We start from the raw sequence: 27,849 nt of genomic DNA, 5'->3' as shown, positions 1-27,849 counted from the left end.
ATGGCGGGGACAGAGAGGAGACATGGTGGGGACGTGCAGGTGGCCATGGAAGGGACAAGTGGGGGACACTGGAGGGGACATGCAGGTGGCCAGGGTGGGGACCACAGGGGCCACCATGTCCTTGAACTGGTCTACCAGCGGTGGGTCCCCCATGGCCACCAGCTGGTGGCCTCGATGGTGTAATTTCCCAACTGCCCTGTCCCTTGTCACCAGTGGACAAGCCCAGTCCCACCTGTGTGACGTCCCTGAGGTCCCACCAGAGACCTTGCTGGTGCCACCTCCCCCCCAACATCCCCGCTGTCCCCTCCCCTTGGTGGTCCCTGGCTGGGGTCTCAGCAGTAGCTCCAGCTCACTCATACTGGGAGATGGGGGGTGGACCAGGTCCTCCCAGTGTCCCACCAGTGCTGACTGGAGAAAGGCCACCTTGACCACTCATACTGGGTGACACAGCCCAGGACACCAGTGCCACGTTGGTGGCTCACAGTCAGCCTGGTGTCCGCCAGGCCCCTGGGTGCTGCTGCCTACTGGCAGCGCCCAGCACCCCGACCGGCGGACCCCGCGCTTTCCCCCTCCCTCCCGGAACAATGGCGCCGCCCAGACGGGGCTGCTCCTCGTCTCGGTGCACTCCAGGCGCGCTCAGCCATTGGCCGGCGGTACGCAAGCAACGTGCCTTCTCATTGGCTGACCTCGTGTGAGAGGCGGGGACATCCGCGTGGCCTATATAAAGCGGCGCTGGCGCCGGTATCTCCCCCTTTTCCGCCACTGCGGCCGCCGCGGAGGTGAGGCTGGATCTGGCAGCGCGGGACCCGAACCGGGGCTCGGCTTGGGGTCAGGGGAACGGCGAGCTCAGGCCTGGCCTGCGGCCTTGTGCCGGGGGTCTCCGCCCGCTCTGCGCATGAGCCGGCCCCAGGCAGGGCCCCGGGCCTGTGCGGCCCCCGCGCATGCGCAGAGTAGGGAGACACGTGTTGGGGGGGGATCCCAGCCTAAGACATCACCCGTCGGGGTATTCTGAGGGTCTCCTGCAGCCCCAGGGGGGTTCTGGGGCATCTCCCTTCACGGCATTAACTGTAGCCGGGGCAGTGGGCTCATTTTGGGGTGCCCGGGACCCCCGGGGGCTCTGGAGCCGCCCCACCCCACCGCAGTGCTAGAAGGAACCAATGAGGAGGTGGTCAGACCCTCCCGCCTGTTGAGGGAGTTGGGGTCCCACCACCACCTAGGGCTTTAGAGCCCCCCGAAGCATCCCCATCCCCAGTTAAAGGCTCAGCACAACCCCTAGATAATATGGGGGCACATACACATGCTGAGTCACGGGTGCAACTTCCAGCGCAAAAGGGGGGGCCCAATTCTTTCTTAGGCTAGCTGTCGCACGTGTGGGACTCCCCCTTTTATTTTAGGGAGGGGGTTCAGCAGGCCTGACCCCCACAATATGCTCCTTCCACTCCCCACAGACCGCTGCCATGCCAGTTGCCCGCAGCTGGGTGTGCCGAAAAACCTATGTCACCCCTCGACGTCCCTTTGAGAAATCCCGCCTCGACCAGGAGCTGAAGCTCATTGGTGAGTTGGGGGGGGCTGCTGAAGAATTGGAGGGGGTGCTTTGGGGGTCCCCCTGACCCCCCTGTTCCCTTCCAGGGGAATATGGCCTGCGCAACAAGCGGGAGGTCTGGCGGGTCAAGTTCACCCTGGCCAAGATCCGTAAGGCAGCGCGGGAGCTGCTGACCCTTGACGAGAAGGACCCGCGGCGCCTCTTTGAGGGTGAGGTTTTATTTCAGGGGTCACCCTTTTTCCTCCCTGGCACCCCCCTTTGGTGCCAGCTTTTTTCCCCACTCTTTGTCCTTACTCTTCCTTTTTTCACCCCTTTTTCATTCTTTACTTTTTTTTTCAGTTTCCCCCTTTTCTCCCTGTTTTGATCACCCCCATTTTTAACTACTTCCCCACAATTTTTCCCCCCATTTCCTCCCCTTGTTTTCTCTTATCCCCCTCTTTTTTTTTTCTGCCCTGGTCCCCTCTCTTTTCTTTTTGTCTGTCCTTTTTTCTGGTCCTCTCCCTTTTACGCCCCTCACCGCCCACTTTGCCTCACTGTGCCCCCCTTTTTTTTTTGTCCCATTTGGTCATCTTGTCCCTCACTTTCTCCAGCTTTGCTCCATCTCACCCCCTTCTTTCTCCAATTCTTCTCACTTTGACCCTGTTCCTTCATATTTTCACCCCTTTTTTCTTGTTTCTGTCCCTTTTTGCCCCCCTTCCCCCTGTTCCAGCTCCCGCTTTCCTTCTGTTCTTCTCTCCCGGGCCCCCTTTGATCCATCTCATTCCCCTTTTTTTCCTCATTTCCTCCCATACTGTCACCCCTTCCCTGCCCGTTTGCCTCTTGTTGTTGTCTTTTGCTCCTGTTTCAGCCTGTTTGTCCCCATTCCAGCCCATTTGGGCCCCTCTTCCCTCATTTTGCCTGTTTTGGTCAATTTGCCCCTCTTCTGCCTCCATTTCCTCCCCCCCCCCCCCCCCGTTTCAGCCTGATTGCCCCCCTTTTCCCTGTGTTTCAGTCTGTTTTGACCCCATTTACCCCCATTTCATCCCCTTTGTGCCACATTTTCCCATGTTTTCACCGTGTTCCCTCTGTCCCCTCCTCAGGGAATGCGCTGCTGCGGCGGCTGGTGCGCATCGGGGTGCTGGATGAGGGGAAGATGAAGCTGGATTACATCCTGGGGCTGAAGATTGAGGATTTCCTTGAGCGGCGTCTCCAGACTCAGGTCTTCAAGCTGGGCCTGGCCAAGTCCATCCACCATGCTCGTGTCCTCATCCGTCAGCGCCACATTCGGTGGGTCCCTACGCCCCTCACCCCTCAGGGCTGCCCCAAACCCTGAGGGGCCCTTCCACAGCATGAGCAAACCCTCTCTGCACTGTGAGGGTCAGCCCCCAGCGAGGTCGGCAAGGTTCACTGCGGCTCTGCCGTACACCTTGTGAAGGGGACGGGGTCCAAGCACAGGTAACCCCCCCGCCCTTCAAATCTGGGGGGGGGCTGCATGCTGCTGAGCACCCCCCTAAATTTTGTGGGGGGCACACTTCAGTCTACACCCCCATACTGTGCTTCATCTCCTCCCTCTTCATCTGTCCTCCCAATTCTCACTGAAGACACACTGCAAAGAGGCTGGGGTCTACATCTGGGTGACCCCCCCAAATTTTAGGGGGCCCACACACTGGCAGACACCACCCCTAAATTTTGGGGAGGCACATGTCAATCTGCACACCCATACTGTCCTCCTTACCCCCCAGCTCTCACTGCACACACCCTGCAAAGGGGCTGGTGTCTGTGCTCAGCTGCACAGCCTCAGCACCCTGCTGCTGGGAGCCCCTGCCCTAGGTAACACTGTTCCATAATAGGGAAGGGGCAACACTTTGCAAGAGTGTACCCCCAAAACAACGGTCCTGCAGTTAAGGGGTACCCCAAGATTTAAGGGATGCACCCCAAATTTTATGGGGACCCAACATTAACAGAAAGTACCGTTTCAGAGCCAGATCCCCATTCCCCAGGGCAGGATCTCCCTGCAGTGGGGTTGGGGTGCCTGGAGGGAGTTGCTGGTGTAGTTTTTTGGAGTGCTGACCCCCCCGATTTTGGGGTTCCCCCCAGGGTGCGGAAGCAGGTGGTGAACATCCCCTCTTTCATCGTGCGGCTGGACTCGCAGAAGCACATCGACTTCTCACTGCGCTCTCCCTATGGGGGGGGTCGCCCTGGCAGGGTCAAGAGGAAGAACGCCAAGAAGGGGCAGGGGGGTGCAGGGGGGGGCGAGGACGAGGAGGAGGACTGAGCCCCCTGAAAACTGGGGGGACGACCCTGGGGTGAGAGCATGACGTGTGCTGTGGGGAAGGGGTTTGTGGGGGGACAGAGGGGTGGGGAGGGGAGTGGGGTTGGAGGTGGTTGGGGGGGGGGGGGCAGGAATTGGGGCATGGGTGTTGGGTTTGGGGTTGCAAGGGTTTTGGGGTGCTGGGGCTATTCAATGGGGAGTGGGTTTTGGGGTGCTGGAGTTAATCAGTAGAGAAAAGGTTTTGGGGGTGCTGGGAGTCTTAGGGGTGGGGGGAGGGGTTTGCGGGTTTTGGGGTGCTGGAAGTACTTGGAGCAGGTTTTGGGGGTGCTGGGTCTTAGGATGGTGTCAGGTTTTGAGTGCACTGGATGTTCTGGGATGCTGGAGGAATTTGGGGAGTGGGTTTTGGGGATGGGAGATCTTGGGGTGGGTTTCAGGGACTTTGGGGTGGGATTTTTGGGGTGCTGGGGGTTTTGGGGGGTTGGGTTTTGGGGTGCTGGGTTTCTTGAGAGGTTAGGAATAGGGGTAGAAAGTGGGGCTGGAAGTTTGGGGGGGCTTTTTGGGGGTGGTGGTGCATTTTGGGGGCCCCCCATGATGGCAGCACTGGGCGCTGAAACCCCTGACGATGTCTGTGCACCCTCCAGGGACCTTGACACCCTGGGGGGTCTGAGGGGGCCCCTGGGGGTGCTGGTTGTGTGTGCTGGTTTTTGGGGTCCCCACCACTAACCCCCCTGCTTTTTTTCCAGGTCCCAGCTCCCAGAATTCGGGGTCCCCCTGTGGGGGTTAATGCCAATAAATGGAGTTGTCTCACTGGTGTCTCTTTTGTGTTTGGGGGGGGCACACAGCAGCCTCCTGTGTTCCTTGGAGGCTTTTTTGGGGGGGAGGGGAGTCCCCAACCTTGGGGCGGGTTGGATGCCTCAGTTCCTGGGAGGGTGGGTTTTTTTTGGGGGGGAGGGGGGGTGTCCCCCAGTTTTATGGGGGGTTATCTAGACCCCTCAATTTGGAGGGTTTGTCTGAGCACCTTGTTTGGGGGGGTGGGGGGGGCTGAGTACCTGGGTTCCCTGATGATTTGGGGAGGGTCCCTAATGTTTTTGGCTTTTTGGGGGCCCTGATTTTGAGGGTGGGGTCTAGACCTTTTTGTTTTGGGGGGGTGGCCGAGTAGCTGGGGTCCTGGATGATGTGGGGCGTGTCCTGCAGCCTTGGGGCCTCCAAATGAGGAATTTTTTTAAATTTTTTTTTTTTGGGAGGCCTCGACTCAACCTTGGGGGTGTCTGAACCCCTCAGTATTTTTTTTTTGGGGGGGGGGGCGGGCAGCAAGTGCCTGGGTTACTTGGGAATTTTGGGGTCCAGACTCCTCCGTTTGGGGGCCGGTGGGGCAGAAGCCTGGGCGTATGGGAGGGTCTCTGGGCTGTATCCCCCGGCGTGCCGGTTGGGGTACCCGGCGGCCCTTTCCGCCACACTCAACATGGCGGCGCCCATAATCCGGAAGCCTCGTCTCACGTGTGGCCGCATTCACCAATAGCCGCGCATCTCCGGGGAGGAACCGCCCGTTGGCCACGCCCCTTCGCTGTTGGCGGGAGAACGCGTCCTCGGCGTAATGTGCGCAGCTGGGGGGTTCCTGAGGGGGCAGGGGGGGTTCCCCGCTGTCTGGGGGGGTCTTGAAGGGTTGGGGATTCCGGGGAGTTCGTAAGGAGCTGGGGGGAGCCTGAGGGTGTCTCTGAGGGGCCCCTGGGGACTGAGGGGCCTCTGGTGGGGAGTCTCTGACGGGGTGCTGGGTTTGGGGGGGCTGTCCCCGGGCTGCTGGGGGGCCCCGGCGCATCCCCACAACCTCCCCCTGCTCCTTCCCCACAGGATGGAGGGGAAACGGCCGGGGACGCCCGGGGGTCCGCCCCAGGCGAAGCGTTTGCGGGGGGGGGCGGGGGTCCCCTCCCAGTTCGAGGAGGAGCTGGCGCAACTGGAGGAACTGGAGGCCGAGCTGGCAGCCGAGGAGCCCCCCCAGACCTCTGAGAGCCAGCCCCTAGGTGAGGTGGAGGACAGGGTGTGGGAGCTATGGGGTGGAATGGGGTGCTGTGGGGCAGGATGGGATGCTGTGGGGGCCGATGGGGTGCTGGGGGGCAGGGTGGGTGTGTTTGGGGTGCTGGGGGCGTGATGGGGTGCTATGGGACAGGCTGAGGATGCTGTGGGGCAGGATGGGGTGCTGGGGGGCAGGGTAGGTGTGTTTGGGGTGCTATGGGACAGGCTGTGGGGCAGGGTGGGGTGCTGGAGAGCAGGGTAGGAGTGTTTGGGGGTGTGACAGGGTGCTGTGGGGCAGGATAGGGTGCTGGGGGGCAGGGTAGGATGCTGGAGGTGCTGTGGTGTGCTGTGGGTCAGGACAGGCTCTGCCCCCCACCCCAGGCAGCCAGTTTGTGGGAGAAGTGAACGCCAAGTGGCGGCGCCCGGCCCTGCCTCTGCAGCCGCCCGACACCCTCTGCTTCCTGCAGCTCGACATCGACCACTACATCGGTCAGCACCCACAGGACCCCCCCTGCCACCCATGGGACAACCCTCTGCACCCATGGGTCCCCTGGGGGAGCACTCAGACCCCCAAGTCCTTGAGGGCGGCACCTCAGGGGTCCCTCAGCACTCATGGGTGCCCTGGGAGGGGATGACACCTAAGCAACCCCTTGCCAGGGGAGTGTGTGACCCAGCCATGCCCCCTCAGGGTCCCCACTGCCTGGGATGTCAGGGGCCACCCAAGGCCCTGTGCCCATCCTCCGCGTCTTTGGGGTGACAGCAGCTGGCAACAGCGTCTGCCTCCATGTCCACGGCTTTTCCCCCTACTTCTACGTCCTGGGGCCACCTGGTGAGTCAAGGACGCCCCCAACCCTCCTTCCCCCCCAACCCTCCTTCACCCCCCTTCCCCCCCCTTCCCCCCACAACACCCCATCCCGCCCCCAGTTCCACCTGGGGCTTCTCTAGTGGTTTGTATAAGGGTTGTGCCTTGGACCCGCCTCGGGAGCCCCTAAACCCTTCTAGCCCCCTCCATAACCCCCTGACCCCCCCAAAATCTGCCCCTCCCAGTTGCACCTGTGGATTAATGGCTCATCCAAGGGTTGTGCTTACTGTGGGATGTGGGAGGGCCTCAGTGTTCCCCCTGCCTCTCCCTTCTCCCCCCCCCGGGGCTGCAGGGCCTCCCCATGACCCCTCTCTTTCCCTGTCCCCCTGCTCCAGGTTTGGGGGTGCAGCACCTGGAGGACCTGAAACGGGAGCTGGATGCAGCATTGTTGCGGGAGCAGCGGAACAGCAAGGAAGGGCTGAGCCAGGCTGTGCTGGCCCTGGAGCTGTGCCACAAGCAGAGTGAGTGATCCCCCCACACCACCCCCCAGCCCCCCCATGCCAAGCAATGGGGTTCTGGAGGGGTTTGGGGGTGACCTGTGTGGGGGAAACCGTAGCATAGCTGCACTGTGGGGCAGGAGGAGCCCCCTAAGTGGCTGTGGGGGGGTTCAGGGGAGCTGCTGACACCCTGGTGCATCCCCCAGGTATGCTGGGGTACCAGGGGGGGCAGATGGCCCTGTTTGTGCGGGTGGTCCTGGCCCTCCCCCGGCTGATTGCCCCCGCCCGGCGGCTACTGGAGCAGGGGCTGCGCTGGGGTGGGCTGGGGATGCACCCCGCCCCCCCGTTTGAGGCCAACATTGACTTCGAGATCAGGTAAGGGACTCTACCACCTCCCAGAACTGTCTCATGGGCTCCCCCATGTCCCCTGGAGTCCTCAAACTGCCCCCCAGGGTCCTCTGTCTGCCGCCCTGGGGTCTCTACTTGTTCCCCAGCATCTCTAAGCTACCCCTCTATGTCCCCATGTGCCCCCTGGGGCTCCCCCGCTTCCTTCCAAAGTCCCTTGTCTGCCCCCCTGGGGTCCCCATTTGTCCCCAGGCCCCCCCCACTCCCCTCTTAAAGTCCCCATCTGCCCCCCTGTGTCCCCCCACTTACCCTCATCTGCCCCACCAGGGTCCCCCATTGACCCCCTGGGGTCCCCAAACCTCCTCAGTCCTGCCCCCCTCCTTCACCCCCATTTCTTCCCCCCAGGTTCATGGTGGACACAGGGCTGGTGGGGTGCTGCTGGCTGGAGGTAGAGAAGGGTCAGTACCAGTTGCGGGGGGCCCCCACCAGCCCTGGGGTCCCCCCTGGGCACCCCCCCCCGGTCTCTCTGTGCCAGCTGGAGGCGGATGTAGACTGGGTGGGGCTGCGGAGTCACCCTCCTGAGGGACCCTGGCTCTGTCTGCCACCCCTGCGCATCCTCAGCTTCGACATCGAGTGTGCTGGCCGCAAGGGTGAGGGGCAGGGGGGGGACATCGCAGGGGAGGGGGGACATGGGAGGTCAGGAGGGGCAGTGGAGGAATGGGGGGGACTGGAGGGACAGGGGGATGGGGGGACATTGCGGTGCAGAGGTGACAGTGGGATGCAGGGGTGATGTTGGAGCACGGAGGTGACAGTGGGGGCACAGCGGTGATGTCGGGGCACAGGGCCAGGGGCTGGAGGGTGCAGGGGGTGTCAGGGCACAGGTTGATGAGGGGGCGTGGGGTGACCCGAGGGTTCCTGCATGGCCCCCAGGCGTGTTCCCCGAGGCAGAGCGGGACCCGGTGATCCAGGTGGCGGGGGTGGTGCTGCGCCAGGGGGAGCGTGAGCCCTTCCTCCGCACCATCTTCACCCTCCTGCCCTGCGCTCCCATCCTCGGCTCCCAGGTGCTCAGCTTCCAGCGGGAGCGAGATCTCCTCCAGGTCAGTGGGGGGGACAGGGGGCTGGGGGGCTCCAGGAGGGAGCTGGGTGGCTCCAGGAGCTTCCTGCGGTGTGTGGGAGGGTTCCAGGAGGAATCTGGGGGCTGATCAGGGGTCCCTGGGGGAGGCCCTCAGGGGGTCTGGTGGGCTCCAGGAGGAATCTGGGGTGTTTGAGGGGGGCTGGGAGTTGGGGATGCTCAGGGGTCCTGGGGGGCTTTCCGGGGGTTAGGGGCCTGCAGCAGGTCCCTGGGGGGCGCTTGGGAGTCCTGGGGGTGTGTGGGGAGCTTGGGGGGGACTCTTGGAGGTCCTGGGTGGCTCCAGGAGGGGCCTAGGGAGCTCTTGGGGGTCCTTCCTGGGGTTGGGGGGGTTATGGGGGTCTGGGGGAGTTTTGGGGACACCTCTGATCACTTTTTCCACCCCACCCGCCATGTCCCCTCTCTCCTCCAGTCATGGGCTGAGTTTGTCCGGATCGTGGACCCCGACATCATAACGGGCTACAACATTCAGAACTTTGACCTGCCCTACCTGCTGCAGCGTGCCCACGTCCTCAAGGTGCCCCCCAACCTGCCCCATAGCCCCCAGCCTGCCTCATGGCACCCCATGCCCCCCCCCCCCAGCCCCTCCAGCCTGCCCCACAGCACCCTGCGGCCCCCAACCTGCCCGTAGAAGTCCGACCTCTCCCCTCCTCAACCTGTCCCACAGGCAGAGCCCTTCCCCTGCTCCCCAACTCCCCTCATGGCCCCCCAACTGCCCTCGTTGCCCCCCAGGTGGAATCCTTCCCCTTCCTGGGGCGCATACAGCAGTGCCGCTCAGTTGTGCGGGATTCAGCGTTCCAGTCCCGGCAGCTTGGCCGGCGTGAGAGCAAAGTGGTCAGTGCCGCAGGGAGGGTGACGCTCGACCTGCTGCAGGTATGGGGGGGCCCGGGGGGGCCGGGGTGGGGCTGGGTGACCCTTGATATGCTGCAGGTATGGGGGGCCCCGGGGAGCTGGGGGTGGGTGGGGCTGGGTGACCCTCAATGTGCTGCAGGTGTGGGGGGACTTGGAGGTGGGGGATTTAGGGGCTGTGGGTGCTGTCAGGTTGTCAGGGCAATTGTTGGGGTGTTGGGGTGCAGTCGGGGTGTCGGGGCACAGCTGGGTGCAGCAGGGTGCTGTCAGGGTGGCACTGGGGCACAGTCGGGCGCTGTTGGGGTGTCAGAGCTAAGTCAGGGTGCAATCGGGGTGCCGTCAGGGTGTTGGGGTACAGTCAGGGTGCAGATGGGGTGCAGTCAGGGTGTTGGGGTGCCGCCAGGGTGTTGGGGCACCCTTGGGGTGCTGCCAGGGCGCAATGGGGTGCAGCAGGGCCATGCACAGGTGCTGCTGCGGGACCACAAGCTCCGCTCCTACACCCTGAACGCCGTCAGCTTCCACTTCCTGCACGAGCAGAAGGAGGACGTGCCCCACAGCATCATCACTGACCTCCAGGTTGTGGGGGGGGGCAGGGGCACCCCAGGGAGGTTCTGGGGACTGTCCTGCCCCCCGTGTCCCCTCCTTCCTACTCCCGTGTCCGCTCCTGTCCCCAGCACAGCTTGGAGCAGACATGGCACTCGCTGAGCTGGCCATCTACTGCTTGAAGGATGCTGTCCTCTCCATGCCCCTCCATGTCCCAGCTGTGACCATGACATGTCCCTTTGTGTTCAGCATGTCCTGCAGTGTCCCTGATAGGTCCCCAGTGTATCTCCAGCACAGCTCAGAGCAGCTGTGGCGCCAGCTGTCTGTCTGCTGCCTGCAGGATGCTTTCCCCTGGTGTCCCCCCATGGCCCCCAGTGTCCCCTCACGTCCCTGTGTCTCCCCATGTCCCTGATATGTCCCCAATGTGTCCCCATGCCCCCAGAACGGCTTGTAGCAGACACAGCGCTGTCTGTCTGCTGCCTGGAGGATGCTGTTCCTCGGTGTCCCCTCATGTCCCAGCCATGTCCCTGGCTTGTCCCTGTGTCCCCCAATGTCCCTGACATGTCCCCAGTGTCCCCCCAGAATGGCTCAGAGCAGACGCGGCGCCGGCTGGCCGTGTACTGCCTGAAGGACGCCTTCCTGCCACTGCGGCTGCTGGAGAAGCTCATGGTGGTGGTCAACTATGTGGAGATGGCACGTGTTACTGGTGTCCCCCTCAGCTACCTGCTGATCCGAGGACAGCAGGTCAAGGTGGTCTCGCAGCTCCTGCGGCAGGTCAGAGGGGGTGCAGGGACACTGGGAGGGACGAGGGGTTTGGGGGGCATGGGGACAGACACTGGGAGGGATGAGGGGGTCGGGGGGCATGGGGATGGACACTGGGAGGGATGAGGTGGGGACAGGGGACGTGGGGACACAGGAGGGATATGGGGGCGGGCACCCCTGCGGCAGGGGGATCTGCACGCACCAGGGATGGTGGGGACACAGGCTGGGGAGCCACTGGGGTCTCAGGGAGGTGACTGGGGGTGCTGGTGCCCCCCCTGGTGCCAGTGACCCCCCTGTGCCCCAGGCGATGAAGGAGGACCTGCTGATGCCGGTGGTGAAGCCAGAGGGGGGGGAGGACTATGAGGGGGCCACTGTCATTGAGCCCCTCAAGGGGTGAGTGTGAGGGGACTGGCTCCGTGTGTGTCCCCAAACCTGTGACACCCCCAGACTCCTCTGTGACACCCCCTGACCCCCTGTAACCCACCCTGTGCCCGCCCAGGTACTACGACGTGCCTATCGTGACGCTGGATTTCTCCTCGCTGTACCCCTCCATCATGATGGCACACAACCTCTGCTACACCACCCTGCTGCCCCCGGGGGGGCCCCAGCGCTTTGGGTGGGAACTGGGAGGGACTGGGGGGAACTGGAGGGGAACTGGGAGGGGCTGGGGGGTACTGGGAACAGCTGGAATGGCTAGAGAGCACGGGGAGGTACTGGCAGGGGCTGGGGTAGGGTTGCGGTCACTGGGTGCGGCTTGGGAGGGGCTGGGGGGATCAGGGGCAGTGGGGACACCAGGAGGCAGCTGTGGGTGCCCCACCCACCCTGTGACCCCCCCTTTTCCCCCTCCAGGCTGGGCCCCAGTGACTTCATTCGCACCCCAACGGGTGAGCTCTTTGTCACTGCCAGCGTGCGCAAGGGGCTGCTGCCCCGTGTCCTCGAGGGGCTGCTGGCTGCCCGCAAGAGGTAGGGACATGGGGGGTGGAAGCACACACTGGGGGACAGGGGGATACGGGAACGGGGGGGACGTGAAGGAACAGGGGGACATGGGGGGATGCGGGACACACACAGGTGGCCATGGAGAGGACATGGAGGGGGACACGTCCCCTGAGGGATTTTGGGGTCTCCATATGAAGATTGGGAGTCCCTGGTGGGTTTGTGTCCCTCTGTGGGGTTCTGGGGCTGGGGTTGGCTGTGGGTCGCTGTGGGTCACAGCAGGTCCTGGCAGGGTGAAGGCAGAGCTGGCGCAGGAGCAGGATGGGTTCCGGCGGCAGGTCTTGGACGGGCGGCAGCAGGCACTGAAGGTCAGCGCCAACTCAGTCTATGGCTTCACCGGTGCCCAGGCTGGGCGCCTGCCCTGCCTCGAGATCTCCCAGGTGAGCCCCATGGCTGCCTCACAGCGCCCCACTGCTCCCCGTGGCACCCCACCGCACCCCACGATGCCCCACAGCACCCGACAGATCCCCACAGCACGTGCTGTCCCCAACACAGCCTCCCTCAGGCTTCTTGGACCCAGCACTGGGCTTTCCCTGAACCCCTCAGGCAGGTGGGGGGTCCCTGCCCCTCAGCCCTCCCTGCCTTACGCCCCCCTCTGCCCCACAGCCCCCCAATGTCCCTGTGTGTGTCCCCAGAGTGTCACCAGCTTTGGGCGCCAGATGATCGAGCGGACGAAGCAGCTGGTGGAGAGTAAATACTGCCTGGCGCAGGGCTTCCCTGCAGATGCCAAGGTGGGCTGAGCAGGCTTCTGGGGGTCCTGGGTGGGTTCTGAGGCATTCGGGGGGGATGCCGAGGGGCTGGGGGGGCCCCAGAGGGCAAATCTTGCCTGGTGCTGGGTTGCCCTGCTGATGCCAAGGTGGGTCCTGGGAGGGTGTGGCGGGTCCTGAGGGTTTTCCGGGGCATCCCAGGGAGTTTTAGGGGGTCCTGAGGGGGTTTTGGGGCATCCCAGGGGGTTTATAGTGGGTGCTGAGGGGATTTGGGGGGGGTCCTGGGGGCGGTTTGGGGGTCTCGGGGAGAATTGGAGGTCCCAGGGGGGTTTTGGGGAGGGGTCCTAGGGACAGTTCGGGGGTTCCAGGGGCAGATTTGGGAATTCCCGGGGTTTTCAGGGGTCCCGGAAGGATTTGGGAATGCTGGGGGGGAGATGTAGGGGTCCCGAGGGTGACCCTGAGGCCATGCCCTCCCAGGTGGTGTACGGGGACACGGACTCGGTGATGTGCCGGCTGGGGGTGACCTCGGTGGCTGAGGCGATGGCCCTGGGGCGGGAGGTGGCCACCTGGGTCTCCAGCCACTTCCCCTCCCCCATCAAACTGGAGTTTGAGAAGGTCAGAGGGGCCCGGGGGGGTCCCCACGTCCCCAAGGGGGGTTCTTAGATCCCTGGGGGGGGCGGTCCTCATGTCCCCAGGTATGTCCCTGCATTCTTGTGAGGGTCCCTGGGGTGGTCTCCAGGGAGACCCCCACATCACTGGGATGGTCCCCATGTCCTCAGGGATGTCTGTGGGGTCCCCATGTTCTTCTGAGGGTCCCCATGTCCCAAAAGTTTTCCCGGGGGTCTCCCTACGTCCTTGGGGCATCCCTACAGCCCCAAACCTGTCCCTTCAGTGACCCCTGTGTCCCTGGATGGTTCCCATGTCCCGGAATGGGGGGGTCCCCACATTCTGAGATGGTCCGTGCTGAGGTTGCCCCACCACAGGTGTACTGGCCATACCTGCTGATCAGCAAGAAGCGCTACGCGGGGCTCTGCTTCTCCTCCCGCGCCGAGGCCCACGACAAGCTGGACTGCAAGGGGCTGGAGGCCGTTCGGCGTGACAACTGTCCCCTGGCTGCCAACCTGGTCACCGCCTGCCTGCACCGCATCCTGCTACACCGGTGACGGGGTGCAGGGTGGTCCTGTGGGGCGGGGAGGGGTCCCCGTGAGCACTGTGTGCCACACGGTGTCCCTCCATGAGAAGGGGCGGGGGGGGAGGGGGGTCATCATGTGTCCCCGGTGGATGGGGTATGGGGTGCAGGGGTCCCCATGTGTGCCCTCCATGGATGCTGTGGGGGCGGGGGGTCCCCATGTGTCTTCTGTGGGTGCTGTAGGGCCCTGTGACACCCCCCATCCTCCTCTCCTTGGGGAAGCTGTGGGGTGATGTGGGCATCCCCCAGCGCCCCCAACCCCCTTTTCTCCCCCAGGGACCCCAAGGGGTGATCTCAGACCTCCTGGGGAAGCTGGGGGTCCCCCAGCACCCCCAGACCCCCCTGTGTTGCCCCGCAGGGACCCTGCGGTGTGATGTGGGCATCCCCCAGCCCCCCTGAACCTGCTTTTTCCCTCCAGGGACCCCGATGGGGCGGTGGCCCACGCGCAGGAGGTGATCTCGGACCTGCTGTGTAACCGGGTGGACATCTCGCAGCTCGTTATCACCAAGGAGTTAACGAGGGCGGCCAGTGCCTACGCAGCCCCCCAGGCCCATGTCCAGCTGGCCGAGAGGTGGGGGGACCCTCTGGCAGCACCCCAAAACCAGCACCAGCAAATGGGGACCCCCGGGTGGGCACACTGGAAGAGGCACCCCAAAAGGGGGATCCCAAAATGGGCAACTGGAAGTAGAGACCCCCAAATGGGCACCCCGAAATGGGGGTTCCCCAAATAGGCACCTAAAAAAGGAGACCCCTTGCATGGGCACCACAAAACAGATCCCCCCCCCCCAAATTTGGCACCTTATACCCCCTCCCCAAACTGGGCACTTTTATGGGGCACCTGCAGGTGGGTGTCCCCAGACTGGGGGAGGGGAGGTGGGGGTGACCAAAGTGGGGTGCCCCCCACCCATGGGTGCCTCCCCCCCTGCCCTTAGGATGCGGCAGCGGGACCCTGGCAGTGCCCCCAGCTTGGGCGATCGCGTCCCCTATGTCATCGTCACCGGCGCCAAGGGGGTGGCTGCCTACATGAAGTCTGAGGTGGGGAGTGTGTGGGGGGGCACCTTGGGTTGGGGTGGGCATGAGTCGGGGGGGCTCATCCTGTGAGGGACACACGGGGGGGCCATGATGGGGATTTGGGGCGGCTTGTGAGGGGGTGGGGGGACATGGGGGGGATGCAATGGGGACTGGGGAGCCCAGGGGGAACATGGAGGTGGTCCAGAGATGAACAGAGGGATGAGGCACCAGTGGGTTTCTGGGAGGATAAACTGGGGGTGTGATGGGACAGAGGGACATCGGGGGGGTGCTGGGGGAGTCCCCAAAGCCACTGCCTGCCCCCCTCCCCGCCGCCCCCCCCCAGGATCCCATCTATGCCCTGGAGCACAACCTGCCCATCGACACCCGCTACTACCTGGAGCAGCAGCTGGCCAAGCCTCTGCTCCGCATCTTCGAGCCCATCCTGGGCGAGGGCCGGGCCGAAAGCGTCCTCCTGCGTGAGTCACTCCAAAGCCAACGCTGGGGGCACCCCAAAACCCACCCGAGGACCCCAAATCCCACCCAGGGCTCCCACCAGTACCCCCTTGAGCCCATCCTGGGCAAGAGCAGGGCTGAGAGTGTCCTCCTGCTTGAGTCACCCCAAAACTGATACTGTGGTGAACCCAGAAATGCTCTTGCACCCCAAAACCCACCTGGGGACCCCAAACTCATCCAGGGGACCCCGAAATCCCACCTACACCCCCTTGGTCCCAGCTGTATGGACAGCAGGGCTGAGAGTGTCCTCCTGCCTGATTACCCCAAAATACACGTGGGACCCCAAAATCCTTCTCAGGGGACCCTAAACCTCGCTGGGGGCACCCCAAAACCTGCTTGGGGACCCGAAAACCCACCAGGTGACCCCAGATACCCCCCAGTCTCCCCCAAATCCCCCACCCCCACCCTAGGACCCCCTCTGGGGACCCACAGCACAGGGTGCCCCTGGGGAAGGAGGGAGTTAGATTTAGAGGCTCCCAGGGGTGTGGGAGGATTTGGGGGGCTCTGGGGGGGTTGGGGATTTTGTTGCCCCCCCCCCACCCCCGACCCCTTCTTTTTTTCCCTGCAGAGGGGGAGCATACCCGCTGCAAGACAGTGCTGACAGCCAAGGTCGGGGGGCTCATGGCCTTTGCCACCAAGCGCAGCACCTGCGTGGGGTGCCGGGCCATCCTGACTCACCATGGTGAGTAGGACCCTCCCCCCAAGAATAACGGGGACCCCCCCCGGGGGCTGCTGCCAGCTGCCCCCCCGTCCCACCCCAGGCAGGATCAGGTCCCAGTTGTCCCCCGTTTCTCTCCCCACCCTTCCAGGTGCCGTGTGTGACTTCTGCCGGCAGCGACAGTCCGAGCTCTACCAGAAGGAGGTGGGGGTCCTGGATGCTTGGGTCCATATTTTGGGGGTGTCCCGACACCTGGGTCCCCCCTTTTTTTTTCGGGGGGTAGGGTGTGGAATGCCTTTTCCCTCTTCGTTTGGGGTATCCTAAACTTCTGGGTCCCCTCTTTGGGGCACTCCTGATGCCTGGGTCCCCCTGTTTTTGGGGCGCTGTCCTGGACACTTGGGTCCCTTTTTCAGGGCGTTCCCTGGATCTCTGTTTTTGGGGGGGTCCCTGATGCCAGCCTTTGTCCGCAGGTGTCCCAGCTGGCAGCGCTGGAAGAGCGCTTCTCCCGACTCTGGAGCCAGTGCCAGCGCTGCCAGGGCTCCCTGCACGAGGACGTCCTCTGCACCAGGTGACCTTCCTGAGCTGCCACCCCCTGTGTCCCCCACGCTATCCCCAGGTGCCCCACATCCCCCTGTCATTGTCCGTGGTGGTCCTCAACATTGTCCCCAACATTGCCAGTGTCCTCCCACCATCCCCCAATGTTCTCCATGCTGTCCCTGGGTCTCCCGTGTCCCCTTGATGTCCCCAGCATCCCTGATTTTGTCTCCAACATTGTCCCCAATGTCCCCCCATGCTGTCCCTGTGTCCCCCAATGCCATCCCTGTCCCCTGTGTCCCCCTACACTGTCTTTGTGTCTCCAATATCCTCCCCATATACCCCCACAATGTCCCCAATACCATCCCTGTCCCCCCAACTCTGCCCCCGTCGCCCCTCACATGTCCCTACGTCCTCAACGCCATTCGTCTGCCCCCTGTGATGTCCCCAATGTCCCCCCATACTGTCTCTGTGTCCCCAGTGCCATCCCTGTCCTGTCTGCTGTCCCCAGTGTCTCCCTACACTGTCTTTGTGTCTCCAGTGTCCCCCTCATACAACCCCACAATGTCCCCCACGCCATCCCTGTCCCTCCCCCCTGATGTCCCCGTGTCCTCCCAGCCGCGACTGCCCCATTTTCTACATGCGGTGGAAGGTGCAGAAGGACCTGGACGCACAGGAGCGACTGGTGGCCCGCTTCGGCCCCCCCAGCTGGTGAGGGGAGGCCGCTCTGGGGTCCTGGGACCCTCCAGGACCCCCCTTCCGCCCCTCCCCTGGTGGGATTTGGGGCATTTTCGTGGGTTTTCTACTGTGAATAATAATTAAAAAAGCACTGATTTTGAGTGGTTCTGTGGCTAGGGGCGGGGCGGGGGGGTGGGGGGGTAGGGGAGAGGCCCTGGGTCCCCTTTAAGGATAATGGGGGGGTGGGGTGGGGGTCGTTGGGATATCTCGGGGAGCAGGGTGTCTAGGGGAGGAGGGCTAGTGCGGCCGGCGTCCTCCCCGCCACGGCGGGGCGCTCTGTTCAGGGGCGGAGCCTGCTGTGGGCGGGGCTCTTCGTGATGGGCGTCTCCCCGCCTGTGCGCACCCTCCGAGGCGGAGCTGCATCGCGGCGGGGCTTCCCATTTGACTGACATCGCGCCGCCCAATCGTAGCCCGGCGGGCCCGTCCGCCGCTGCTCCGCGCGGTGGGGCGGGGCCGGGCGGCGAGCGGCGGCCGTACCGCCCAATGGGCCGCGCCTCTAGCGAGCGACGGCCAATGGGGTGGCGCGGGGGGCGCTCTCCGCCGCGCCCCCAGTATAAAGGCAGCGGGCGGTGAGGCGGGGGCTGCTCCTCGCGCTCACAAGATGGCGGAGGCGGCGAACTGCATCATGGAGGTGAGCGGGGACCGGGCCCAGGGGATGCTGTAACGGGGCCGAGGGGCGTTTTAATGGGGCCGGGGGGGAGCCCTGGAGGAGTCCTGAGGGGCCTATAGTGGCGGCGGCGGTTGGTTAATGGGGCCGGGGTGGGGGCTGTGAGGGGCCTGTAGTGGGGATGGCGAGGCCTACAATAGGGCCGGGGGGCTCTGAGGGGGCCGCGGTGGGGTTGGGGGGCCTCGAGGGGGCTCCAGAATTAGGCCGCGGGCGGGACTCGTGGAGCCAAGGGGGTCCGTAATGCGCCCGGGGGGGCACATAATGGGGTGAGGGCTCTGTCGTGGGGGCCTAGGGGTCGGTTAATCGGGGGCAGCGGGGGGAGGCGGGCTCCAGGGGGGCCGTAATACTCCGGGGGTCTGGGGATGAGGGGCTCGGGGGGGGGCGTAATGGTGCTGGGGGTCTATAATGGGTTCGGGGGGAGGGTAATGAGGCTGGGGGGGGGGGAGGGCAAGGAGGGGTCCTGACGCGGGGGTGGCCTCACGCGCATGTGGGGGGAGGGGCCACGTGGCGGTGGGGCCACGTGGGGGGCCCGGACACCCCCCCTCCCCACGACACCCCCTCCTCGAGGCCCCTCCCCCGCCACGCGGCTCCCGCCACAGTGGGAACAAAGCGGGGGGGGGGGGGGGGCGGGGGGGGCAATAGGGCAGGGTCTGTCGTGACAGCGGGGACCCTGTTGTGAGGGGCTGAGTTTTGGGGGGGGAGCGTGATTGGAGGGGGTCCTGTCGTAATTGGCGGGGGGCAGTGTATTGAGCGGGGCGTGTCGTGATTGGGAGGTCCTATTGTGACAGAGGCGTGACCCAGACCCGTCGTGGGGTAATGGTGGGGTGGACACAGGAGCTGCTGCCCCCCAAACCTGCCTGTTCCTCTCCCCTGCTGAATGAGCTGCCCCCCACTTTGAGGTCTGGAGCCCCCCTGTAATGGGGTTCTTTCCCCCTCAAATCACCACTTCCCCCCTACAGGCCCCCCAAATAGGTTCCTGTCCCTCCCAAATCCTCAGTGCCCCCCAGACAGGGGTCCTCAGTGCCCCCGCAAAATGGGGTCATGAGTCCTCCAAACCCCCTCTGGCCCCCTAAATCAAGGTCCTGAGCCCCCAAACCATCAATGCCCTCCAGATTGAGGTCTTGAACCCCAAATCCTCACTGCCCCCTAAAAAGGGTTCCTGAGCCCCCCAAACCATCAGTGCCCACCCCAAACCATCACTGCTCCCTAAAATGGGCTCCTGAGCCCCCAAAATCTTCACTGCCACCTGGAATCAGAATCCTTAGACCCCTCCAAGCCTTCAGTGTCCCCTCTAATTTATTCACCACCACCCCAAAGCCCCTACCAGCCCCCCAACGGGCTCTCCTCCCCCCACCATGGGGGCCCCCCCGGCCTGTTTCGGGGGTCCCCCGGCCTCCCCCGGGGTTGACGTTTCTCCCTTCCTCTCTCCTAGACGTTTGTAGCCACCCTGGCTAACGGGATGAGCCTCCAGACGCCGCTAGAAGATGTAAATATCCTTTAAACCCCCCCAAAAACCACTCCTCCAGGACTCCCCAAAACTTCCAGGGCCCCCCCAAACCCCTGTACACCCATGCACCCCTCCCTTGCAGCCCTGTGTATGTGCGAGCAATAGGACTTGGGGGGGGGATCCCAGGGCTACTGGGGGTGTGTGTCTGATAGGGGTCCCCTCCCTTTTTCCCCTCACCCCCCCCACACCCCTGTGCCCCTCTCCCCCAGGTTTCGTGCCCCCCCGGGGAGAGCAGCACCAAGCCCTCGGCCGAGGAGATGACCTCCAAGGATTACTACTTTGACTCCTACGCCCACTTTGGCATCCATGAGGTACTGGGCACCCTCGCAGAGCACCACAACCGCCCCTGCTCCTGGGCTGAGGGGGGCTGTGGCACACCCGGGAAGGGGGGTTGGGAGGTGCCCTTCCACCCCCTCTGTGCTCACCAGAGGGGCAGGAGTGGTTTTGTGGGGGGTGCTGTGGGGTCATTAGTGAGTTTGGGGGGGCTGTGGGGTTGTTAGTCCCCCCAAATTTTCTTGGGGGCCCCTCTCCCCATTTCTTTGGCCTGTCCAGTGATGCTGAAGCAGAAGGTGGTTTGAGCGGGGGACTCGGGACTCTGGGACCTGCTGCTAATCCTGGCTGTCACCCAAGGGATGCTCTAGGGAGATACCATTGGGTGAGGGGTGTCAAGATTTAGGGCCCCAACAAATCTGTACCACTCCCTCATGAGGAGATGCTGAAGGACATGGGAGGCTTGTGTGGGGTGCTAAGGGGGACTGGGGGAGTTTGGGGTTGCAGCCCCCCCCCCCCCCAGTGCCCCCCTGGGATATTCTGAAGGATGAGGTGGGTTTAGGGGGTGCGGGAGGGGGTTTGTGACAGCTCAGGGGGGTCTCAAGGCAGCTCAGGAGGGGTTTGGGGGGGTCAGGGGTGGTTTTGAGGTGCAGCCTGCTACCCCCCAGGAGTTGCTGAAGGATGAGGTTGCCTGGGGAGGGACTTTGGGAGTATTAGGAGAGCCCAGGGAGACTCAGGGCAGCTCAGGGGGACTGGGAGGACTTTGGGAAGGTTCAGGGGGGAAGTTGGGGTGCAGGTTCCCCTAATCCTCCCCCCATTGCCTCCCCCCCTCCCACCCAGGAGATGCTGAAGGATGAAGTGCGGACGCTGACCTACCGCAACTCCATGTTCCACAACCGGCACCTCTTCAAGGACAAAGTGGTGCTGGATGTCGGCAGCGGCACTGGCATTCTCTGTATGTTTGCTGCCAAAGCTGGTGCCCGCCGCGTCATCGGGGTGAGCCAGGGGGTCCCTAGGGGGGTTGGGGGTCTCCATGTGGTTTGGGGGCCTCTGGCTCATCTTTGTGCACCCACCCATAGATTGAGTGCTCCAGTATTTCCGATTATGCCGTCAAGATAGTCAAGGCCAATAAGCTGGACCATGGTGAGAGAACTCCTAAGTGCCCCCCCGGACCCCTAACTGCTCCCCAGATAACCTTGGGACCCCAAACTACTGGCCCTGACCCCTAAATGCCCCCCAGATACCCCTGGGACTTCTAACTGCCCCCTCAGATCCCCTACCTGGCCCCCCAATTTCTTTCTAGTCCCTCTAACTGCCCTGCTTGGTTCCTAACTGCACTTCAAATAACTGCAGGACCCTTAAGTACCTCCCCTGACCCCCTGAAGTGCCACCCAGTTATACCTTGAGCCCCCTAACTGCCCTCCTGAGACCCTCTGGGTCACATAAGTGCCCCCAAACTGTCCGGTTTCCCTAACTGTTGCTCTGGTTACTCCAGCTGCCCCCCATCAGCCCCCCCAAGCTGTTCGCTCCCTGACTACTTTTCTTACCTGCCCCACAGTGGTCTCTATTATCAAAGGGAAGGTGGAGGAGGTGGAACTGCCAGTGGAGAAGGTCGACATCATCATCAGCGAGTGGATGGGCTACTGCCTCTTCTACGAGTCCATGCTCAACACAGTCATCTACGCTCGTGACAAGTGGCTGGTCAGTCTGGGGAGGCCTTGGGATGCCCCCTCCAACCCCCCTCCATGGCCCCCATCCCTCTGCAGCTCCCACAAATCCACCTCATTCCATACAGTCCAGCATCTGCAGAGTCTGGGGGGAGGCCTGGAGCCACCCAGGAACCTCCTCGATCCCCCAAACGGCCCTGCCTCCCCCCCCAAATCTCCATGTCTATCACCCTCATCCACGTGCACAATGAGTGGCTGCTGAGACCAGGGAGCCCCCTGGAACCCTCCCCAGACCCCACAGACTGCCCTCAGCCCTTCCCAGCCAGATTTTGGGGACACCCAGTCCCTCCCCTGGCTGCGCTGACCCCCACCATGTGTCCCCCAGACCCCTGACGGCCTCATCTTCCCTGACCGGGCAACGCTCTATGTGACAGCCATAGAAGACCGGCAGTACAAGGACTACAAGATCCACTGTGAGTAAAGGAACAAGGGGGGTTTGGGGGGGGGTCCAGGGGGAACCTTGTGTGCCCCCCACCCCCCGCCATGGCCATTTTAACCCCCTGCAGGGTGGGAGAACGTCTACGGCTTTGACATGTCCTGCATCAAGGACGTGGCCATCAAGGAGCCCCTTGTCGATGTGGTGGACCCTAAGCAGCTTGTTACCAATGCCTGCCTCATTAAGGTGGGTTTGGGGGGGTCACAGGGACCTCCCCAACCCCTTTGGGAGGGTCACAGGCTGGCTTAGCGCTTTGTTATCCCCAGAGTGGGGTGTGGGGGGCTCCCTGTGGTTCCCCTGGCTGTGGGAGGCAGGTTTGGGGGTTCTGGTGCCCCTCCAGAAAGCCAAGCAGGGAGATTTGGGTGTGCCTCCCGCCCCCCACCCCCCAGGAGGAGGCTGTGTGGGACCCGCGCCTGCCACGTGCCCCCTGCCCTGCAGGAGGTGGACATCTACACGGTGAAGGTGGAGGAGCTGACCTTCACGGCACCCTTCTGTCTCCAAGTCAAGCGCAACGACTATGTGCACGCGCTAGTGGCGTACTTCAACATCGAGTTCACACGCTGCCACAAGCGCACGGGCTTCTCCACCAGTGAGTGGGGGGGGCGGGGCCTGCCGCGGGGGGGCGGGGCCAGCAGCAGGTTTCTGTCGCTAACCCTGCTGCTGCAAGCAAACCAGCTTCACCAGTGGAGCAGGGTGGGGCATCCCCTTGGGGCGGGGCCAGCCGCAGAAGGGGCGGGACCACCAGAAGGGCCCTATCGGGTTCATCTGCTGTGGGCAGGTGTGGAACCAAGGACCTCGGGGGTGTGTCTTAGCCGAAAGGGCGGGGCCAAACGCTCAGTGTCATGGAGGGGTGTTCCCCTTGGAGCAGGGGGTGTGGCCTGTGGGGAGGTGGGGCAGGATCAGGGGCGTGGCCAGCAAAGGGGGTAGTGCCTCAGGGTGGGTGTGGCTAGTGCTGGTGCTAAGTAGGCAGTCCGGTGCTGCCCTGTGGGTTTGGGGGGTCACCGGGGGGGTCTGCTCACCCCAGGGGCCTCCACGTGTGTCCCTGTGGGGTGTCCCCTGACCCCCAGAGGTGTCCCCCCACGGCATCCCTGCGGTGTCCCCAGGCCCTGAGTCCCCCTACACACACTGGAAGCAGACTGTGTTCTACATGGAGGACTACCTCACCGTCAAGACTGGGGAGGAGATCTTTGGCACCATCACCATGAAGCCCAACGCCAAGAACAACGTGAGCGGGGGGACCTCGGGGATATGGACAGGGCTTTTGGGCATGGGGGAGGGCCTTGGGGACAATGGAGGAACTTTGGAGAGGATCTTGGCAATACTAGGAGGGCCTTGGGGACATTGGGGAGGGCCTTGGGGACAACAGAGGAGCATTGGAGAGGACCTTGGGGCAACCAGTGACCTTGGGGACAAGGGCAGGGCCTTGGGGACACTGGGGGGAGGCTGGAAGCTCTGGTGGTCTTCACCGTCTCCATGAACCCAGTGCTAAATACAATGTGGGACATTGCAGGGGCGTCTTGGGGACAGAGGGTGTCCCTTTGGGTTTGGGGGGCCCTCTGAGAGGTGGAGGGACCCCCCTCATGTTTTGGGGGACGCCTGACCCCTCTGTTCCTCTGCAGCGTGACCTTGACTTCACCATCGACCTGGACTTCAAGGGGCAGCTCTGCGAGCTCTCCTGCTCCACTGACTACCGCATGCGCTAGGGTGGGGGCCTGGCACCCCCGAAATGGGGAGGGGGCACCCCCACAATGGGACACCCCTCCTCCCATCAAACCAAGGGACCTCCCTCAGCCTGGGGGTGTGTGGTGGCATCCCCATGTCCCTGTGGAGGGCTTCAACACACACACACACACACACACACACACACACACACACACAAATCCAGGGGGAGTTCCCCCAAATCGCCCCCCTGACACTATAGGTGGGGTCCTGTAGCCCTGCCCCCCCCCCTTGTCACTGGGGAGTCCCCAAATACCTTTCCTGTTGCCACAGGGGGCTGCCCCAAATTCTTGCCCCTGCTGGGGGAGCAATGTGTGTCCCCCATGAACCCCCATGGCCCTGGGGTGGTCTCCTGTGTCACCTCCCCAGTAAAGGGGGGTCCTGAGGAGGGGGGCTCATGTTAGGGGAAGCCCCCACTTGTCTTTGGGGGTGTCCAAGTGTTGTCCCTCCCTGACTTGGGAGGGGTCCTGTGATTTTGGGGGTGGGGGGCTCTCCCTCTTGGTGGGGGGGCACGGTCCCCAGTGTCCCCTCATGGATCTTCTCAGCTGCCCCCCCCCCCCATGTTTGGGGGGGGTGGGAGGGTCCCTGTTGCCATCCCATCCCATCCTGTTCCCTGCCCCCAGCCTCCCCCAGCCCTGGGTTCCTTTGGGGGGAGCCAGTTTTGTGGGGCTGTGGCAGGGGGGCCCCTTGTGTCCCATCTTCCCCTCCCCCCCCTTTCGTAAGTTATGTTTTTATATGGGGCTGTTGCTGAGGAATAAATGCAGCTGAACGGGGCTGGTGTCACACAGGGGGGCCTACTTCCAGGTGGGGGTCCCCAGTCTCATCAGGGAGGGTTCCCTGTTCTGGGGGGTGTGTCTTGCTTTCACCTGGGGGTCCCGGGGTGGGGTGGGGGGCATGGGGTCAAATGTCCCCTGCTGTTGGTGGTAGGTTCCCACATGTCCCTGAGGGGGATGGGGGAGTGTCATTGCTGTCACCCAGGGGTTCCTAATGTCACTTGGCTGACCCCAGGGTATAGTCACCTAAGGTGGTCCTGGAGGGTGGGGGGAGTGGGTGTCCCCACTGTCCCTTGGGGGTTCCATAATGTCACCTGTGGGTCTTGTGTCCTGGGGTGGGGGTGTGTCCCAGCTGTCCCTGGAGTGGCTCAGTATCCTGGGGCTACCCCCCATCACCTGAGAGTGATCCAGGTGGTCCCACGTGTCCCCGGGTGTCCCCACAGTGCCCCTGTTGTCACCTGGGGGGATCCCCATCACAGCTGGGGCAGCTTGTGGGGGTGGGGGAGTTACTCCCCCGCATCTTTATTCCCTGCACAGATGGTGCCCCTGACCCCCAAGTGTCCTTTTGTGTTGTCCCCCGCCACTGGGGGGTCCCAGCATCCCGGGGGAGTCACAGCTCGTCGTGGGGGCGCTCCAGGTCCTGCCCGTAGTTGGTGGCCTGGCTACCCACGAACATCTGCCAGTTGCCCAGGATCTCAGCCTTGGTCAGCTGGCCATCCTGGGGGAGGGGCGGGTCATGGCCCACCCATCCCCACAGCATCCAGCTGTTGGCACCCAGGCCCTCCGCTCCCCCAACCCTGGGAGGGATTCAGGTGTCCCGGGTGTTCCCATCCCCCATCCATGGGGCACCCAGCCTCTTCCCCTCTCCCACAGGGACCTATGGGTGCTCCCCTAACCCGCTCTGGGGGTACCCAGCCTCTCCCCCCTCCGCCAGGGACCTATGGGTGCTTCCCCTACCCCACCCTAGGGGTACCCAGCCTCCCCCCCTCCCCCAGGGACCCATAGGTGCAGGCCCCCATTTCCTCTACCCGGGGGGTGTGTGTGTCACCTTGTCAACGTCCGAGTGGTGCAGGAGGTGGGCAGCCTCCACCCCTGCCCAGTCAGGGCTGGGGGGCCGCAGCCAGTGCCCCACCTCGGAAGGGTCCAGGCGCCCATCCCCGTCCCGGTCCCGTGCCTGCACAAACTGCACTCGCTCCTCCTGCACCCACTGGGGTTCCGGGGTGCCTGGGGTGCCTGTGTACAGCTCCGCTGCAGGGGGGACCCCAGTCAGGGTGGGCCCGGGCAGCCAGGGACCCAGAGGTGCGGGACACGTGGGACCCCAGGGCCCGGGCATCCAGGGACCCAGAGGCTGAGGACCTGAGGGGTCTGCGCCATCCACCACCCCCCAGAGGGACCCAAGGTTGCAGACAGCCAGGAGGTCAGGGCTAAGGCTAATTAAGAACCCAGGTGTCCTGGCCTGGGGTTAATTAGTGACCCGGGGGGTCTGGGCCACCCACCCCTCCTCCCCAGAGAAGGACCCCAGAGGGATCCAGGCTCACCGATGTACTCGTCCACCTGGACGAAGCCATCTCCATCCTTGTCCATGTCCTCCATAGTCTCCTGGAAAACAAGGGGGGGGGGGGGGGCACTCTATGACTCCCTGCATTCCTGCCTTAAAAAGGGGGCCCAGGCATCCAGCTCACCGCCCCCCCTCTGTGCAGGGGTCCCTGACCGTCACCACGAGGGGCCTCATGTGCTCGAAGTCCTCGGGATGGAGGAACGCAGCAAATTCCGTGCGGTTGGCGCCACCGTCCCCATCCTTATCAGCTGCCCGGAACCGCCGCTCGTCTCGCGCCAGCAGCTGACGATATGTCTCGGGGTGCTGTGTCCCCTCAAAGTCATCCTCTGTGGGGAGAGGGGGGGTCTTCAGCGAGGGAGCCAGGCATCCAGGAGACCCCCAGAACCTCCCCCAAGTGGACCCACACTTTTAGGAGACCCCATAACCCCCCCCCCCCCCCGCCCAGGGGATCAGGCAGCCAGGAAACAGCATCCCCCAACCCCCACCCAAGGGACACATGGGCACTCTCTGAGGGGACCCAGGCATCTGGGAGGACCCCCCCCCCCCATGCCCCCACCCAGGTGACTCAGGCATCCAGTCCCAGCCCCCCTCCCCCCGGGTGGTACTTCGTCCCCCCGCCTCACCGGGGTGTCCATAGGCCTCTCGCCGATATTCGTCCCATGTCACGATGCCGTCACTGTCACGGTCATAGCGCTGCCAGCCCCGGCGCAGACTCTCCTCCCGTGCCCGCCGCTGCGTCCGCTCGATCCAGCCCCGCAGCTCCTCTGTTGTCACCGCGCCATCCCCGTCCCCATCGATCAGACCCACAATCAGCCTGGGGGGGGGAAGGGAGGGTTCAGGAGCCCCCAAACACCACCCAATGTGATATAGCCCAAAATGGGCACAGAGTGCCCCAAAACTGACCTTAAATGGCAAAAATGGGCCCAAGACTGGCCTTAATTGCCCCCCATGTTGGCCCCTATGGGTGGGCTGTGTCAGGGGAGGTTTGGGTCTGGGGGCACCTGGGTTCCTCAGGGTCCCCTGGGTGTCTGGGTACTCGGGTGAGGGCACTGGGCGGGCCCTGGGTGCTCCCAGACTTCTGGGTCCGGGAATAATGGGGGTCCTGGGTCCCCCCCTGCCGCCCACAGGCCACCTGGCTCCTCCAACCCCCTAAATGTCTGGATCGGGGGACAGTGGGGGTCCCCCCCAGCCCCCCTACCCCAGGCGGCGCTGGCTCTCAGATGGCGAGAGCTGGTCGAAGGTTCGAGCCTCCTCTGGCCCCAGAAAAGCCTCGTGGTCGTAGGCGAAGCCATCAGCGTGGTCGTGGTGGGCTCCCCCCAGGTCCCGGGGCAGCCCCCGCTCGGGGGGGTGGGAGCCCCCCACCAGCCACAGCGCTGCCAGGCACAGCCACCCCCCCCCGCAGCATCCTGGGGGCACGGGAGGGTCAGCGGCCCGCGATGTCCCCAAACCGACCAGAAATGGCCCCAAACCGACCCACAGCAGCTGGGCCCAGCCCCCCACCACACAGCTGCCTCTCGGAGCCCTCCAAACCCCTCAGAACCCCTCCACCACCCCTCCAGCTCTCTAGGACTCGAACCAGCCCCCTACCCAGACCCTCAGCACCTCCCCCTCGCAGATGCCTCTGAGATCCCAGCACCCCCCCAAACGCCTCCAAGCCCCCACCTGGACCCGCCCCCCCCTCGCAGACCCCCCGCACGCCGCCAAGCCCCTCGGAGACCTCCCCGGAACCCCTCAGGACTCCCCCAACCCCAACTCCTCCATGACCCTCCTGGACCCCCCCACCTCGCCCCGGCCCGTCTGGGGGGTCCTGCTGCTCCCGCGCACCGAGCCTTGCCCCCTCGCCGCCCTACCGACCAATCAGAGGCCGCCCTTCCCACGTGGGGACAGCCGGCTACGCGCGGGTTGGCTGCCGCCCGCCACGTTGCTGCAGGGGGAAGTTCTTGTGTCCGAAAAACGGAGTTTCTAACCCCAAAAGAGGGCGGGGGACGTGCTGACGATGCTGGGCTGTACTGCGTGTCGGACTAAAGCAGGCTGTGCCTATACTGGGCCTTACTGGTGTGTACTGGAACGTACAAGGCTGAAGAGACTGGTGCTGGGCCAGAGTGGGCTATACTGGGC

General features: G+C 64.0%; 4 protein-coding genes and 1 non-coding gene across 7 annotated transcripts; 4 read left to right on the top strand and 1 right to left on the bottom strand.

Moving 5' to 3' along the window:
- Window positions 1-655: 655 nt before the first annotated feature.
- On the top strand, window positions 656-4,601 carry RPS9 (ribosomal protein S9). Its single transcript, XM_055711942.1, has 6 exons — window positions 656-779; window positions 1,449-1,554; window positions 1,630-1,752; window positions 2,623-2,809; window positions 3,620-3,828; window positions 4,538-4,601. The coding sequence occupies exons 2-5, from the start codon at window positions 1,458-1,460 to the stop codon at window positions 3,795-3,797; spliced, it is 585 nt and encodes a 194-aa protein (XP_055567917.1). The 5' UTR covers window positions 656-779; window positions 1,449-1,457; the 3' UTR covers window positions 3,798-3,828; window positions 4,538-4,601.
- On the top strand, window positions 4,375-4,468 carry LOC114014319 (small nucleolar RNA SNORD88). Its single transcript, XR_003557769.1, has one exon. It is a non-coding gene; the product is annotated as a small nucleolar RNA SNORD88 (small nucleolar RNA).
- A 735-nt stretch (window positions 4,602-5,336) lies between the features above and the next one.
- Window positions 5,337-17,175, top strand: POLD1 (DNA polymerase delta 1, catalytic subunit). Its single transcript, XM_055711890.1, has 26 exons — window positions 5,337-5,390; window positions 5,643-5,812; window positions 6,186-6,293; window positions 6,493-6,633; window positions 7,002-7,127; window positions 7,310-7,478; window positions 7,854-8,098; window positions 8,379-8,545; window positions 8,990-9,094; window positions 9,310-9,450; window positions 9,892-10,002; window positions 10,552-10,743; window positions 11,036-11,124; window positions 11,231-11,347; window positions 11,581-11,694; window positions 11,957-12,104; window positions 12,360-12,455; window positions 12,909-13,046; window positions 13,415-13,590; window positions 14,039-14,191; window positions 14,553-14,655; window positions 14,975-15,107; window positions 15,713-15,826; window positions 15,954-16,006; window positions 16,273-16,370; window positions 16,955-17,175. Coding segments are annotated over exons 1-26 (3,306 nt in total). The 5' UTR covers window positions 5,337-5,388; the 3' UTR covers window positions 17,052-17,175.
- Window positions 17,176-17,558: 383 nt separating this feature from the next.
- PRMT1 (protein arginine methyltransferase 1) lies at window positions 17,559-24,173 on the top strand. Of its 3 annotated transcripts, none has more exons than XM_055711896.1 (11): window positions 17,610-17,705; window positions 19,174-19,227; window positions 19,458-19,559; window positions 20,359-20,514; window positions 20,598-20,661; window positions 21,077-21,219; window positions 21,571-21,658; window positions 21,752-21,867; window positions 22,120-22,270; window positions 22,785-22,906; window positions 23,301-24,173. In XM_055711896.1, exons 1-11 carry the CDS (start codon window positions 17,676-17,678, stop codon window positions 23,382-23,384), a joined length of 1,110 nt encoding a protein of 369 aa, XP_055567871.1. In that variant the 5' UTR covers window positions 17,610-17,675; the 3' UTR covers window positions 23,385-24,173. The 3 variants fall into 3 exon arrangements, with proteins under 3 accessions (XP_055567872.1, XP_055567871.1, XP_055567873.1); XM_055711898.1 differs by lacking the exon at window positions 17,610-17,705 and adding an exon at window positions 18,618-18,640; XM_055711897.1 differs by lacking the exon at window positions 19,174-19,227 and having other exon boundaries at window positions 17,559-17,705.
- A 489-nt stretch (window positions 24,174-24,662) lies between these two features.
- LOC102048296 (reticulocalbin-3-like) lies at window positions 24,663-27,492 on the bottom strand. Its single transcript, XM_055711979.1, has 7 exons — window positions 27,479-27,492; window positions 26,930-27,244; window positions 26,355-26,545; window positions 25,885-26,057; window positions 25,712-25,772; window positions 25,222-25,421; window positions 24,663-24,891 (listed from the first exon to the last, which is right to left on the bottom strand). Exons 1-7 carry the CDS (start codon window positions 27,490-27,492, stop codon window positions 24,784-24,786), a joined length of 1,062 nt encoding a protein of 353 aa, XP_055567954.1. The 3' UTR covers window positions 24,663-24,783.
- Window positions 27,493-27,849: the final 357 nt, after the last annotated feature.

Source organism: Falco cherrug, chromosome 5, assembly GCF_023634085.1.
Source record: "Falco cherrug isolate bFalChe1 chromosome 5, bFalChe1.pri, whole genome shotgun sequence".
NCBI classification, from domain to species: domain Eukaryota; kingdom Metazoa; phylum Chordata; class Aves; order Falconiformes; family Falconidae; genus Falco; species Falco cherrug.
This window is presented reverse-complemented; position numbering and strand designations above follow the sequence as displayed.

Bases quoted from the DNA above. Each gene is read 5' to 3' on its own strand.
- LOC102048296 (XM_055711979.1), bottom strand. The intron at 26,058-26,354 runs GTGAGGCGGGGG...CTCTCCCCACAG, and splicing joins AGAGGCCTATGGACACCCCG to AGGATGACTTTGAGGGGACA. The intron at 24,892-25,221 runs GTGACACACACA...CCCCTCCCCCAG, and splicing joins ACCACTCGGACGTTGACAAG to GATGGCCAGCTGACCAAGGC.
- POLD1 (XM_055711890.1), top strand. The intron at 10,003-10,551 runs GTTGTGGGGGGG...GTGTCCCCCCAG, and splicing joins GCATCATCACTGACCTCCAG to AATGGCTCAGAGCAGACGCG. The intron at 11,695-11,956 runs GTAGGGACATGG...AGGTCCTGGCAG, and splicing joins CTGCTGGCTGCCCGCAAGAG to GGTGAAGGCAGAGCTGGCGC.
- PRMT1 (XM_055711896.1), top strand. From the start codon at position 17,676: ATGGCGGAGGCGGCGAACTGCATCATGGAG. The intron at 17,706-19,173 runs GTGAGCGGGGAC...CCTCTCTCCTAG, and splicing joins CGGCGAACTGCATCATGGAG to ACGTTTGTAGCCACCCTGGC. The intron at 20,515-20,597 runs GTGAGCCAGGGG...ACCCACCCATAG, and splicing joins GTGCCCGCCGCGTCATCGGG to ATTGAGTGCTCCAGTATTTC.
- RPS9 (XM_055711942.1), top strand. From the start codon at position 1,458: ATGCCAGTTGCCCGCAGCTGGGTGTGCCGAAAAACCTATGTCACCCCT. The intron at 1,555-1,629 runs GTGAGTTGGGGG...GTTCCCTTCCAG, and splicing joins CCAGGAGCTGAAGCTCATTG to GGGAATATGGCCTGCGCAAC. The intron at 1,753-2,622 runs GTGAGGTTTTAT...TCCCCTCCTCAG, and splicing joins CCCGCGGCGCCTCTTTGAGG to GGAATGCGCTGCTGCGGCGG.